General features: G+C 44.2%; 1 protein-coding gene across 1 annotated transcript; it reads right to left on the bottom strand.

The window, feature by feature from the left end:
• Positions 1-625: 625 nt before the first annotated feature.
• On the bottom strand, positions 626-13,192 carry Zbtb8b (zinc finger and BTB domain containing 8B). The gene is made up of 4 exons (XM_048434305.3): positions 13,079-13,192; positions 9,950-10,953; positions 3,510-3,688; positions 626-3,093 (listed from the first exon to the last, which is right to left on the bottom strand). The coding sequence occupies exons 2-4, from the start codon at positions 10,911-10,913 to the stop codon at positions 2,779-2,781; spliced, it is 1,458 nt and encodes a 485-aa protein (XP_048290262.3). The 5' UTR covers positions 10,914-10,953; positions 13,079-13,192; the 3' UTR covers positions 626-2,778.
• Positions 13,193-13,620: the final 428 nt, after the last annotated feature.

Below are 13,620 nucleotides of genomic sequence, written 5' to 3'. Positions count from 1 at the left end.
GATGTCTAAGTTTCTGCATTATAAACCTACATCAGACATTGGGCAAACTGTGAAACATCTGGTCTCAGAAACAGAACACAAAATTTGTTTGGTTTGTTTTGTAAGACAGGGTTTCTCTGTGTAACAGCCTCAGCGACCAGGACATTGTAGACCATGCTGACCTTGAACTCTCAGAGAGTGAATTCTGTCTCTGCCTACTAAGTGCTGGGATTAAAGCCACACCACCCAGGACAAAACACAAAATTTAAAAATGAAAGATCATTTTTAAAACCCCGATTTATCATATACCTAGAATTTCTCAACCTTGGTACTACTGATTCTTTTTAATTTTTATATTTATTTATTTTGAGACAAGGTCTCACTATGTATCCCAAGTTTGTTTTGAGGTGGCTATGTAAATCAGGGTGGCCTCGAACTCACCTGTCTCCGCCTCCCTGGGTACTGGGATTAAAGGCGAGCTGACTTTCTTCTGGGGCCTCTCCTATGTAAGATGGCTCAGCCACATCCCTGGCCTAGACCTACCAGACACCAGAAGTTCCCCGCCCTGCTTCTAACAATCAAAGGTAACCCAGATGATGTCAAATGTCTGTGTAGGACAAAATTATATCCAGCGAGAAGCACTATCTTATGGTAAAATCTTTAAATTGATTTTTTTCTTACCCAGAGACATGAAGAAGTCACAAGATAGCTGAAAAAGATCAGTCATGGCTCTACCCAAGGAGGTAGGAAGCAGGCAGAGAAGTTGAATTGTGAGGTAGAAAGGTCATATTAAAACAGAAACAGATTAAATACAGAGCAAAAATATCAACTACAACTCCTGTAAGATAAATGTATACATCCATCTGAGTGCCCATTCTGTTGAGATCTCTCATAGTCTATTAAAGACAGCGTCTCACTACGTACTACATGGCTCTGACTAGCCTACAAATCCTCCTGCTTCAGCCTCCTCAGGACTAGGTTCACCGGTATGGGCCAACATGTTCCACTGCAAATAACAGTTTTGTCTCAGGCAAGAAAAATATTTCTGGATGCTGATAACGTTCGAAGTGTAACTCTTGATCTAGTCAGTGAGTTGGTTTTGCAACACTGAGGCCTGAATTCTCATCCCCAGCACCTTTTGTCATGCTTCAGATGACACGTGGTAGAAGGCTGGCTTAAAAGACTTTCAATACTTTTAATAAAATTTCAAAGCTTTATTTACTTACTTATTTATTTGTTTTTGAGATCAAGTCTCACTATGTATCACAGACCGGTCTGGAACTGTATAGACCAGGCTGGCCTTGAACTTATAGAGATCTGCCTAGTCTACACAGTAAGTTCAGGGCAGCCAAGGCTACACTGAGAGACCTGTCTTGAAAAACAGACAAATGTTTTAACCCTTCGATGACCAGATAATACCTACAAGTCCATTTATAAATTCTTCTGATTATTGTTCAAGAGGCAGAAAGATGGAAGATTTCACTGCCTTTTGAAAGTGTATTAAAATTAAAGGAAGACAAGGGGATTTTTTTTAATCCACTTTGGATACTTTACACAAGAAAATGGTATGAAAATGTCTTCTAGCACTTTGTTTGCCATGGTCCTTCCTGCTAGCTGACGCTTTAAAGATGCTTGCTTTGCAACAAAAGAGACCTCACTGCAGGGTAGGTGAAAAGCAGACCAGCCTTAAAACCTGTTCCAGTCGACTCCTTCCTTCTAGAAGATCTTCTAAGGACCAGGGTTGGAGAGATGGCTCAGAGGTTAAGAAGTCCTGAGTTCAATTCCCAGTAACCACATGGTGGCTCACAACCATCTGTAATGATATCTGGCGCCCTCTTCTGGCCTGCAGGCATGCATGCAGGCAGACCACTGCTTTACAAAATAAATAAATCTTTAAAAGAAAAAAAAAGTGGAAAGACCTAGAAATACAGCGTTAGACAAGCCTGTGCTTCTCCCTAGCTCAAGTGTGGGCGTAAACTAGGTGAATGTCAGTGGGACATACATCTCCAGGTGCACCGCGTGGCCACTTGGAAATGACTACAAAAAGCAGGGGATCATTTTGTGTTTTGCCCAAACAACTTGTTTTATGATCGCAGAATAGGGTATTTGTGTGTATGTATTTGTCAAATAGCCTACTGGCCTGGCTCACGGGCTCTTTGGGGGAGGGGGGAAGGAAGCTTGTTAATTTAATTTCATCCAGTCCGGCAAGCCTGGGGGCCCTAATGAACTTGCTAATCATTTCAGAGTTTGTCCGCACACAGCTCCCAGCCTTCAGGAATGCAGACTGCAATTTAGGGAGGACCTTTATGACCACAGAGCCGGCCCTTCCTGCTTCTTATCAAAGCAGGTTCCCTTCAATACTTCACAAGAAAATTAAACCGTGGAACTTGTTATGAAAAGCTTGGCAGGGGAAAGACTGGTGCCCTGCCAGCACATTTTGCCACCTTTTCAGAAAAAGTAACGATAAGAGAATGCAGAAGGTTGAAAGAGTGGTAAGCAGGGAGGAATTTCTTATTTTCCTCCTACCCAGAATCGGCTTCTCAAAAAGGAAATTAGGAAGGCTCGGGACCAACCTTGATTCATTCGGAACCAAGGTGAGGCCCACAGAACCCGCAGAATCCATGCTAAAAAAAACCCATCCATCAGTCTTCTGAGTCACGACACCCAGACTCGGCAATGCAGTCTAACAAGATGGAGGGGGAAACGGCCCCTAAGTTCCACAAAATTAGACAGACGGTCGCTTGTACTGTAGAACAAGCAACAACACCTAAAACCACTTTCCCACCGATTGATTCACTGCTACGTAAGTGTCTCTCGGTCTGGTAAATTGGGCCGAACGTGCGGCTTGTCGTCAGACTCGTCCACAGCTGGGTCATTCTCCTCACCGGACTCCACATAGATGGGCCAGTCGTCCGCGTCACTCTTCCCATGGCTTTCGGAAGAAGCCTCCCCCAAGCTAAGGTTGACAGGCATCAAATCGTCATCTTCATCATGGGCGTCTGTGACACACGTGCAGCCGTCACACAACCCGAAGCGCCGCAGCCCCTGGGACAGGTGGCTGGTAAAGGTTCTTCGACAGCCTTTGCAGATAATCGGACGGTTGGATCTGTGGACCTGACAGCAGAAGCGGAGGCGGTAAACGCAACAGAAAAGGGGTGGAGAGACGGAGAGATGACTCAGCAGTTAAGAGTACCGGAGGTACAAATGGGAGTACATTGCTCTCCCACCCCAGGATGCTGAGTCTGGTGGGAAATTGGGGATACAGCTTACTCTATATCCATATCAGGGGGAAGAGGCCCACAGTCTGCTGGGCCTGTCAGTTCTGGCCTCATGACAGCCAACCTTGAGAAAATCTGAATGTTCCCATGCCAGTGTTAACTTTCTAAGCACCGCCAGCCCAACTTAAATCTGGTAAAAGGAAACACCACCAAGTTCTCTAAAAACCTACAGGGAACAGAGACATGAAAGACAGGCTTGCCCTCAGATGAGAAAACAGACACAGCCCTTGCAGCATCGTCACCGAAACTTACGCTCAGGGCATGGCTCCGAAGGTGCTCCTGCCGTGTGAACCTCTTGCCACAGGTCTCGCAGGGGTAAGGCCGCTCACCAGTGTGCGATCGGATATGCCGCTTGAGGATGCCCTTCTGCTTGGCAGTGTAAGGGCAGAAAGGACACTTGTGGAGCTTGATGGGAACCACCAGCACGTCACCTGGGGAATCCAATAGACTATAAACAGCATCAACCACAGCCAGCTTGCAGGGTGGGCCTGGGAAACCCCATAATTCCAGACAGAGGGAGAGTCAACAACTCGACCTGCTAGCAAGCGGCAAGATGCCAGTACGTGTTCAATTTTGTCTGGCTCCCGAAAGATCAAAGGTCAAGTTTGCTAAATGGGCTCTCCCCCACCACGCACACACTTTTCCTTCCCTGTTCTAGAGACTGAAGTCAGGGCCATGAGTGTGTTACACAAACAAGTCTGTCACTAAATGTCATCCCCACAGGCCCAGCTTGGTTTCTAGTCTTGAGTACTAGGTTTTAACAGCTGAAACAGCTCTCCAGCCCATAAAAGTTTTTTGCTGTTGTTTAAAATTTATTTTTTTATGCTGGGCAATGGTGGTACATGCCTTTAATCCCAACACTTGGGAGGCAGAGGCAGGTAGATCTCTATGAGTTCAAGGCCAATCTTGTCTTCTGATGTGGGATTCCCCTCTGTATGCTGTGATTACCACTGATTAATAAAGAACCGCTTTGAGCCTATGGCAGGGCAGAACAGAACTAGGCAGGGAAAGCTAGGCTGAATGCTGGAAGAAAGAAGATGGGGTGAGAGAGAAGCAATGTAGCCCCCAGCAGAGACAGACACCAGAACTTTACCCAGTAAGCCACAGCCTTGTGATGATACACAGATTAATGGAGATGGGTTAATTTAAGATATGAGTTAGCCAGAAATACGCTTAAGCTATTGGCAAACAGTATTGCAAACAATATGGTTTCTGTTTTGATTATTCGGGGCTGAGCAGCCAGGAGCAGTCTCCTACAACTAATTGGCACCAACGTGGCAAACTAAAATCCACTTAAAACCTGAAAGAATTTGGGAAGAAATTCTAGGCACAAAACAAACAAACAAACAAAACAGAGTTAAGCATGGCTTAACGTCATGGCTCCTTTAAGAGAGGTTTTCTTGATTCAGTGGCAGCAGGAAAAAGCCGCATAGTTTTAAAACTGCAGCTTTCTGAGCCCAAACTCTGGATCTTCCAGGAGGCCAAGCATTTAAATGGGGTTTGTGGGCTGTGTGCTACAAGTTACTTGGTGGCAGCATGGGTCAACTGGTTATCAGTTGAGGTAGTGAAGACAGCTCACACTGGGCAGTCTCAGAGGCAGTAAATATGCTTCCTCCATGTTGGACTGGGCAGAGCAAGCAGGCAGGGCCATGTTGTCTCTAGCCACACCCACTTAGCATTTTTTTTTAAAAAAAGCAGTTCTGGTCAGAAAAGGATTACAGATATACAATAAAGACAAATTCAGATTTTAAAAAAAGACCTCTAAATGGGTCACAATGTTGAATAAATGTGCATAGTTGGGAGAAGAAAAAGAGTACAGAGAATTATAAAAAGAAGTAAATGGTTTTTAAAAAATAAAACAAAGTCTTTAAAGAGACAGAGTAAACTTGTAGAAAAGGTAATAGAAATAAGGAAAAATAAGCCATGGAATATACACAGAGAGTCTGGATTATGTATATTATTGTGTTTTCTTTGAATTTGCTGACTGTGAAGGAGCTAAGAACAGAGAGACATTTCTGCTAAGATAAACCAACTTATATGTTTTAAAGTTTTTGATTTCAAAATATGGGTCTAAGGATATGTTGCTTTGAAAAGAGGTTCTTCTTTTGTTTCCACAGAGGATGAGAGCCTGTGGAATCCTTCCAGACTAATATGTTTGATGAACCAAGATCCCCTGAAAAGTCACTGTGAACACCCCAAAAAATTACTTTGCCCTACAAAAATTAGAAAGCAGTCTGGAGAGAACTATGCCCAAATTCCCTAAATGACTGTTTATAAATATTTGTTTACATTTAAAGGGGGTATGCTACAGAGATTTGTATTGGTATGGATCTTGGTTTATTGATACAAATTTAAGATCAATTTTGTTATATATGTATATTTCTGCTCTTGATTAAGGTAAGGTGTTTATGCAGCTCATTTAAAAATGTAATGTATAATTTTAAAATATAGGTTAATAGATAGTCATCTATAATAGTCAAGCTTGTAGTCATGTTAGTTAGGTTTTCTAGATCTACAAAGATATATTTCAGATAAATAGGTATTCTTCAGATCTTTCAAAGACTACAGAATATGGCATTTAAAATGTTTTAAGAAGTTAGTACTTTTCATAACAGTGAGATACATCTGCTCCTGACTGCACCAATTACTTCAAGAGGAAGATGGGCATTGAAGAGGCTCCTCATGGAGCTTATTAGCCATTTGGGGAAGAAACTGCTCTTGCCTGAACTGTTTAATGGGCCTGCAGGCCGAAGATGGATGCCCCAATGGTACAGAAGAACTTTGGGTGACTGTCCAGGCAGAGAGATGTCTCTGTCAATTCTAGAGTTTTGGAAGTTGCTTACAATGCACCTCCTGTTTAGTTAGGTAATATTATATCCTTCTGGAGTCTTTGATGGAGTTGAAGAATATATAGTTATAGTTTTTCTTAGTTATGATAAAGATAAAGTAGATATAAATATTGTAACTATAATTCTTGCTTGATAGCTGTCTTGTTATACGTAATTTTACTATGTTAAAGTTAAAACCTTCCTTTTTATTTAAACAGAAAAGGAGAGGTGATGTGGGATTCCCCTCTGTATGCTGTGAATACGACTGGTTAATAAAGAAGTTCTTTTGGGCCTGTGATAGAGTAGAGCAGAGGTAGGTGTGGAAAACCAAACTGAATGCTGAGAGAAAGAAGGCAGAGTCAGGAGAAGCCATGTAGTCCCCAACAGAGACAGACGCCAGAACTTTACCCACTAAGCCACAGCCTTGTAGCGATACACAGATTAATGGAGATGGGTTAATTTAAGATATGAGTTAGCCAGAAATATTCTTAAGCTAATGGTCAAATAGTACTGCAAATAATATGGTTTATGTGTAGTTATTTTGGGGCTGAGAAGCCAGGAACAAACAAACAGTCTCCTACAACAGTCTACAGAATGAGTTTCAGGACAGTCAGGGATACTCAGAGAAACCCTGTCTCATCCTGTATTGAAAACAAAACAAAATGGAATAGGTGTGGTCTGCTTGGAAGTGTGTTCTTGGGGGCAGACTTTGAGGTTTCAGAAGATCAAGCAAGGCCTAGTGTCTGTCATCTTCCTGCTGCCTGCACATCAGGATGTAGAACTCTCAGCTCCTTCTCCAGCACCATGTCTGCCTGCACACTGCCATGCTTCACATCACGATAATGGACTGAATCTCTGAAACTGTAAGCCAGCTCTAATGAAATGTTTTATAAGACTTGCCTTGTTCATGGTGTCTCTTCAGAGCAACAGAAACTCTAAGACAAGCAGTGAACTTGGGAATACATGTGCCATAAGGCATGGCAAACTTGTACCTGCTCCAAGAAGTTTATATTTTAAACACAATGAGCCTGGGGTTCCTTGGTAACCCTGAAAGAAACCTAAAACCTCACCAAAGTCTCAGGGAGAGGCATGCTTTCACTTTAATTATTGTTGGCATTGGTTCTCCAGAACTAGCTCCAAAGCCAGGAAAATGCCAATATGCACCAGGCCCAGAGGCCAGACACCCACTGGAATGCCAGGACCACTTCCGAGATTAGGAGGGCTACTTCCCAAACCAAGGGGCCATCTAAACTACCAAAGCTGTGTCCCACAACCTTGAGAACCCTCTCCAAATTCTAGGAGCCCACTGAAACAACCTGGCCCCAAACCAGGACCTTCTAGTCTCAAAGGAGGCAAGACAATATTTCAAACCGAAGGCCTACTTCCCGGGATCAGGAGAGGTCCCTCCCCACTCTGCTGGAGAGGGCAGTGGCTCAAAGTCACCAGGGAAGTTCTACGGAGGCCCTTGTTGGCCTTCCTTTATCTTACAGTCAGTAAGGCAAGCTCCTCCCCTTGGGCACCAGGCATTTCAGCAGCAGCAAGCCCTCCTTAGGCAGGCATTCCTGGTCTGGCAGGATGGACCCCTCAAAGGGGTCCTTAACCCCTTCTCTGCGAGCCAAGAGATTTTTCTCAAGACCTCTCATGACTTTTAGAACAACATGAACAAGAGCCCCTCACCCTTATTAACTGTTCAAGTTGCCCAATGTTAACGTGTAACACCTACATCTAAAACTTTCTAAATGTGATTGATCACCATTGTTACTAGCGTATGTTCACGATGTTTGTGTGAACGTGGATGCACATGCGTAGGAGCTGTAGCACACTTGGAGAGGTCACAGGACAACTTCTGAGAGCTGCTTCTCTGTGGGTTCTGGGGTTTGAACTCAAGATGTCAGGTACGAATGACAAGTGTTCTTACTCACTGAGCCATCCCTCTGGCTGCCAAAGCCTGCCATAAACCATCCTATTATCTGCGAGAACCTTCTGGGATTCCTTCTGGGCATTGAAGAACACCCAAGTAATGCTCTACAGAATACCTGCTATGTGGACACAGCCTTTGGAATAGAGGGCTCACTTCATTCATTCATTCATCTATTCATTCATTTATTGGGAAGTAGGTGGCAGGGTCTCTCTGTAGCTCAGGGTGGCCTCAAACTCACGATGCACCAAAGATCTTAAACTTCTGATCCTTTACCCCACAAAGTGTTGGGATTCCAGGCAGGAGCTATCGTGCCCTGCCAGACTTCTTCCTTGTCCCTATTTTCCTAAACATTAACAACTATTCACATAGCCTGTTCACATCCTGCCAGGGATTATAAATAGCTGGAGGATGACTTAGAGGACATGGGACATCATAAACAAACAATGCATCACTTTATTTATATTTTCAAAAAAATATTTATTGATTTGCTTATTTATTTATTTGCTTGTTTTTGGTTTTGAGGCAGAATTTCTCTGTATTACAGCTCTGGCTGTCCTGGAACTTGCTTTTTAGATTAGACTGTGCTCAAACTAAGAGATTCACCTTCTTCTGCCTCCTGAGTGTTGGGATTAAAGGCATGCACCATCACTGACTGGCTAAAAAATTTTTCTTTTATGTGTATGAATGTCTTGCCAACATGTATGTCTGTGCTTTGTGTACATGCAGTGGCCATGGAGGCCATAAGAGGGCACTGCATTCTCTGGAACCAGTTATAGACTGTTAGCTACCATGTGGGAGTTGGAAATTAAACCCGGGTCCTCTGCAAGAGCAGCAAGTGCCATTAATGACTGAGCCCTCTCTCCAATGATTACTTTTTTTTTTCAAGACAGGGTATCACTATATAGCCCTTTTTGTGCTGGAATTTGCCATTTGCAGCAGACTAGCCTTGAACTCACTGCCTCTTCCTCCCAAGTGCTGGTATGGAAGATGTGCGGCCACCACACCTGTCAAGAGAGGACTCAAGCAATCGGTGAATTTTACTTTCCAAGGGGAGTCTTAGAACCAAGCCCTCAGGGACATCCAAGGAGAACCACACTCTGTACAGGTAAGGCAAAGACACAGAAAGAGGAGCCAGGCAAGTAACTGCGCCAGTGAAGCGCTTGCAGCATAAGCAGGAGGACCTGTGAAAAGCCAAGAATGGCGGCGGTAACCCCAGCACAGGGAAGCTGGAAAGAGCTGGATCTCTGGGGGTCACGGGCCAGTCAGTTTAGCAAAATTAGCAGGCTGAAGGTCAACAAAAGATGCTGTCTCTAAAAACAAAGTAGGGGCTAGAAAGATGGATAAACAGCTTAAAGCACTGGTTGCTCTTCCAGAGGACCCGAGTTTGATTCCTAACATACCACAAGGCAGCTCACAGCCATCAGTAACTTCAGTCCAGCTGGATCCAATGACCTCTTCTGGCCTCTGTATGCACATGTTGTACAGATATTCACGCGGGCAAAACTTCCACACATATAAAATAAAATAAAATAAAATAAATTTTCATTTAAAAAACAAAGTTGGGTGGTGGTAGCTCATGCCTAGAATCCCAGCACTTGGGAAGCAGACATAGTTGGAGCTCTGTGAGTTCAAGGCCAACCTGCTCTACAGAGTGAATTCCAGGGCAGTCAGGGCTATACAGAGAAACCCAGTCTTGAAAACAAAACAAAAAAACAAAAACGAGGAGGACATCTCTTGTCCCCTGGTCTCCACATGCATGCACACACACATGGTACACAATAGTCTTCATACAACAAGTACTCAATTAGTACCTATTGATACTGGCGGTGGTGGCAGCAATGCCAGCGGTGGTAGCAGCGGGGAGATGGTGGTGCTGACTGTCATGATGGGAGAACACAAGGTACAGACAAATGGGAGACAGAATGCCTGTGATTGGAACTCACCTGAGTCCTCTCTATACCAGTCATTCTGAACGTCCATCACGGAGCTCATGGCCGCTCCTACACCTTCCAGTCTTCCCTCCCAACTATGAGAAAACTGATGATCCGAGTCATCTTTGCTCTGGACAGCACCGTTGCGCAGGAGAGCTTCCAGGAACTGCTTCACATGGTAGTTGCTGTAAGTCAAGTCCAAGGCCTGGTTACCAGAGAGGCCATCCTCCGCATGGATCAGTGGGGCGGCATGCTGCTGCAGCGGCTCACTAGCCTCCACCTCCACTCTGACTACATCAAATTCCACCTTGGGTTCAACCCGCCTGGGCACAATAGAAAGGTCACTGTCAGAGGCGCCAGAGTTCTGGCTGTCTTTGACCACCAGTTCCAAGGGATGACAGTCATCACAAGGGGATGCTCTCTTACACTCTACACTCCCTTCTCCCCCCATTGGGGAGGAGACAAAGCTCTTGGTACCACCGGAAGTCCCCTCCAGTCCTGAACTTGGACTTTCACTGTCTCTCTGATGAGCTGCGGCTGCTGCTGCTGCTGCGGCCGCTGCCACGGCTGCAGCCACAGCGGCTTCTTTCTCCATCTTTCGGCAAATGTCAAGGGATGACCTGATGTACGCCTTGCAGAAGTTGACCACGTCATTCATCTGCAGGTAGCTGGCAGCTGACATAACTTCAATCACATTCTCACCACACAAGTCCAGCTTCCCAGAGTAGAGGAAATCTAAGATGGTGGAGAAGGCGTCCGAGGTGACAATGTCCAAGGAGGCTGTGCTGTGCCGCCCACTGTCCTGAATGTAGTGAAGGAGCAGGGCCCGGAAGTAGCCACTGTTAGCAAACAAAATGTTCCTGTGGGCCTTGAAAATGCGCCCTTCCACGATGATGCTGCAATCACAGAAAAAGTCCCTTTTCCGCTGCTCGTTCAACTCCCCCAAGAGCTTGGCGCAATAGGACTGCGCCTCCATTTCTCCACCAGCCACTGCCGCTCTGGAGGGGCCTGAAGCTCTGCCAAGATTTTTATAGATATAAAACTTTAGATTCACCAAGATAAGATAGATAATAGAGTATTTTCTCTAATTTTGCCAAATACAAATGGACTATTGTAACTGTAATTCTTACTTTATAACTATTTTTTGTATATAATTTTACTATGCTAAAGTTAAAATCTTCCTTTTAAATTAGAGAAAAAGGGGAAATGCTGTGGAATAATCCTCCTGTACAGTGTGTGAATATATGTCGCTATGATTGGTTTAATAAACAAGGTGACTGGCCAATAGCTGAACAGGATAAGGTTAGGCAGAAGGAATGGCAGAATCAGAGGAGATGCCATCCAGCTGCCAGGGAAGCAGGACATGTAGAAAATGAGGTAACAGGCTATGAGACACATGGGGGCTGGAGAGATGGCTCAGAGGTTAAGAGCACTGGCTGCTCTTCCAGGTGTCAATTCTCAGTAACTATATATATATTATAGATGAAGATATACATCTGGTGCCCTCTTCTGGCATGAAGGCATGCATACAGACAGAACACTATACATAATAAACAAATCTTAAAAAAGAAAAAAACAAAAAGAAATGATAGTTAACTGTATGTCACAGTACTTGGTCTAGCATTGAAACTGTCTCAACAAACAAAAAAAATCTGGGGATGTGGCTCAGTTGGCAGAGTGCCTGCCTGGCAAATATAAAGGCCTGAGTTCCATCCCCAGTCCCTACAAACTGAACATGGTGGCAGACACCTGTAATCCCAGCACTAGTGAGAGAGATAGGAGGATCAGGAATTCAAGGCCATCTTCAGCAGTATAGCTGGTTCTAGGTCCCAGGACGTAGCATCCTGATGTAGGTGGGTCTTATTTCTATTTGCTGCTTTCATTGGTTAATTAATAAAGAAACTGCTTGGCCTGATAGGTCAGAACATAGGTGGGTGGAGTAGACAGAACAGAATGCTGGGAGGAAGAAGGCAGTGAGGCAGACACTGTAGCTCTCCTCTCCAAGATGGACGCAGGTTAAGATCCTTCCTGGTAAGCCACCACCTCGTGGTGCTACACACATTAATAGAAATGGGTTAATCAAGATGTGAGAGTTAGCCAATAAGAGGCTGGAACTAATGGGCCAAGCAGTGTTCAAAAGAATACAGTTTCCGGGGCTGGAGAGATGGCTCAACGGTTAAGAGCATTGCCTGCTCTTCCAAAGGTCCTGAGTTCAATTCCCAGCAACCACATGATGGCTCACAACTATCTGTAATGAGATCTGGTGCCCTCTTCTGGCCTTTAGGCATACACACAGACAGAATATTGTATACATAATAAATATTAAAAAAAAAAAAGAATACAGTTTCCATGTAATTATTTCGGGTAAAGCTAGCCGGGAGCCAGGTGGCGGGACACAGCCTGTCATTCCTTCTACAGCATCCTATCTCGAATAAATAAATAAATCCCTTGTAAATCTTAATTTTGTTCCTATTTTTCTGATAAAGAAACCAAAGATAGGAAATGACCTAGCTATGGCAGAAGCAGGACTCAAAACTGGGTTTTCTGGTGTCAAGTCAATGGATCTTATGCACTGCATTCTATTCTCTTCAAGGTTCAAATGGCAATTTCCTTTTCAGTGTCCAGATCTGAACGAAGAGATTAGCTTAGATTCTTATCTTCTGCAGTAGTCTGTTGTATGAGAGGCTGCTTGTTTGTTTCCCGGTGCTCAGGCTTCCGAAATAACCACACGGAAACTATATTAATTAAATCACTGCTTGGCTCATTAGTTCTAAATTCTTATTGGCTAGCTCTTACATACTAATTTAAACCATTTCTATTAATCTGTGTATCACCACAGGCTATGGCTTACCGGGTAAAGTTCTGGCATCTGTCTCCAGCGGGGCTACATGGCTTCCCTTTGACTCTGCCTCCTTTCTCCCAGCATTCAGTTTAGCTTTCCCTGCCTAGCTCTACTCTACCCTATCAGAGGCCTAAGACAGCTTCTTTATTAACCAATGGTATTCATAGCATACAGAGGGAAATCCCACATCAGTAGTCTGAATAGGAATGACCCCTATAGTAGTTTGAATGTATTGGCCCCTATAATCTCACTGGGAGTGACACTATTAGGAAGTGTGGCTTTGTTGGAGTGAGTATTACCTTGTTGGAGGAAGTATGTCACTGTGGGGGCGGGCTATGAAGTTTCCTATGCTCAGGATACCACCCAGGGTCTCAGTCGACTTCCTGTTGCCTGCATGCCACCATGGAATAAACACCTGAAAATGTAAGCAAGCCACCCCAATTAAATGTTTTCTTTAAAAGAGTTGTCATGGTCATGGTCATGGTGTCTCTTTATAGCAATAAAAACCCTAGGAAAGCCCCCATAGACTCAGGAGTTTTGATTCCATGGCCATAGGGAGTGACACTATTAGGAGTGTTGAGGATCTCCAACTAGGGGCCCCATTACACATTCTGGTCTCACTCCTCCTACTCACCCCATCTCTGAGAAGGCCTACCAGAAGTCACCATGAAGGTCATATGATGTGGGATGTCCTGTATATGTGTTCCTTTAATTGGTTAATGAATTAAGTTGTTTGGCAAATAGCTTAGCAGAGTAAAGCCAGGCAAAAGCAGTTTCTTTCTCAAATGGCTAGCAAACTCCATAAGGAGCCTCTTTGATGCCCATCATCCTCTTGAAGTAA

This window comes from Myodes glareolus, chromosome 3, assembly GCF_982192425.1.
Source record: "Myodes glareolus chromosome 3, mMyoGla1.1, whole genome shotgun sequence".
NCBI lineage: Eukaryota > Metazoa > Chordata > Mammalia > Rodentia > Cricetidae > Myodes > Myodes glareolus.
Note: the sequence above shows the minus strand (reverse complement) of the source record. Positions and strands in the feature narration are given on the sequence as shown.

Bases quoted from the DNA above. Each gene is read 5' to 3' on its own strand.
- Zbtb8b (XM_048434305.3), bottom strand. From the start codon at position 10,913: ATGGAGGCGCAGTCCTATTGCGCCAAGCTCTTGGGGGAGTTGAACGAG. The intron at 3,689-9,949 runs GTGAGTTCCAAT...TGGATTCCCCAG, and splicing joins CTGGTATAGAGAGGACTCAG to GTGACGTGCTGGTGGTTCCC. The intron at 3,094-3,509 runs GTAAGTTTCGGT...TTCTGCTGTCAG, and splicing joins TTCGGAGCCATGCCCTGAGC to GTCCACAGATCCAACCGTCC.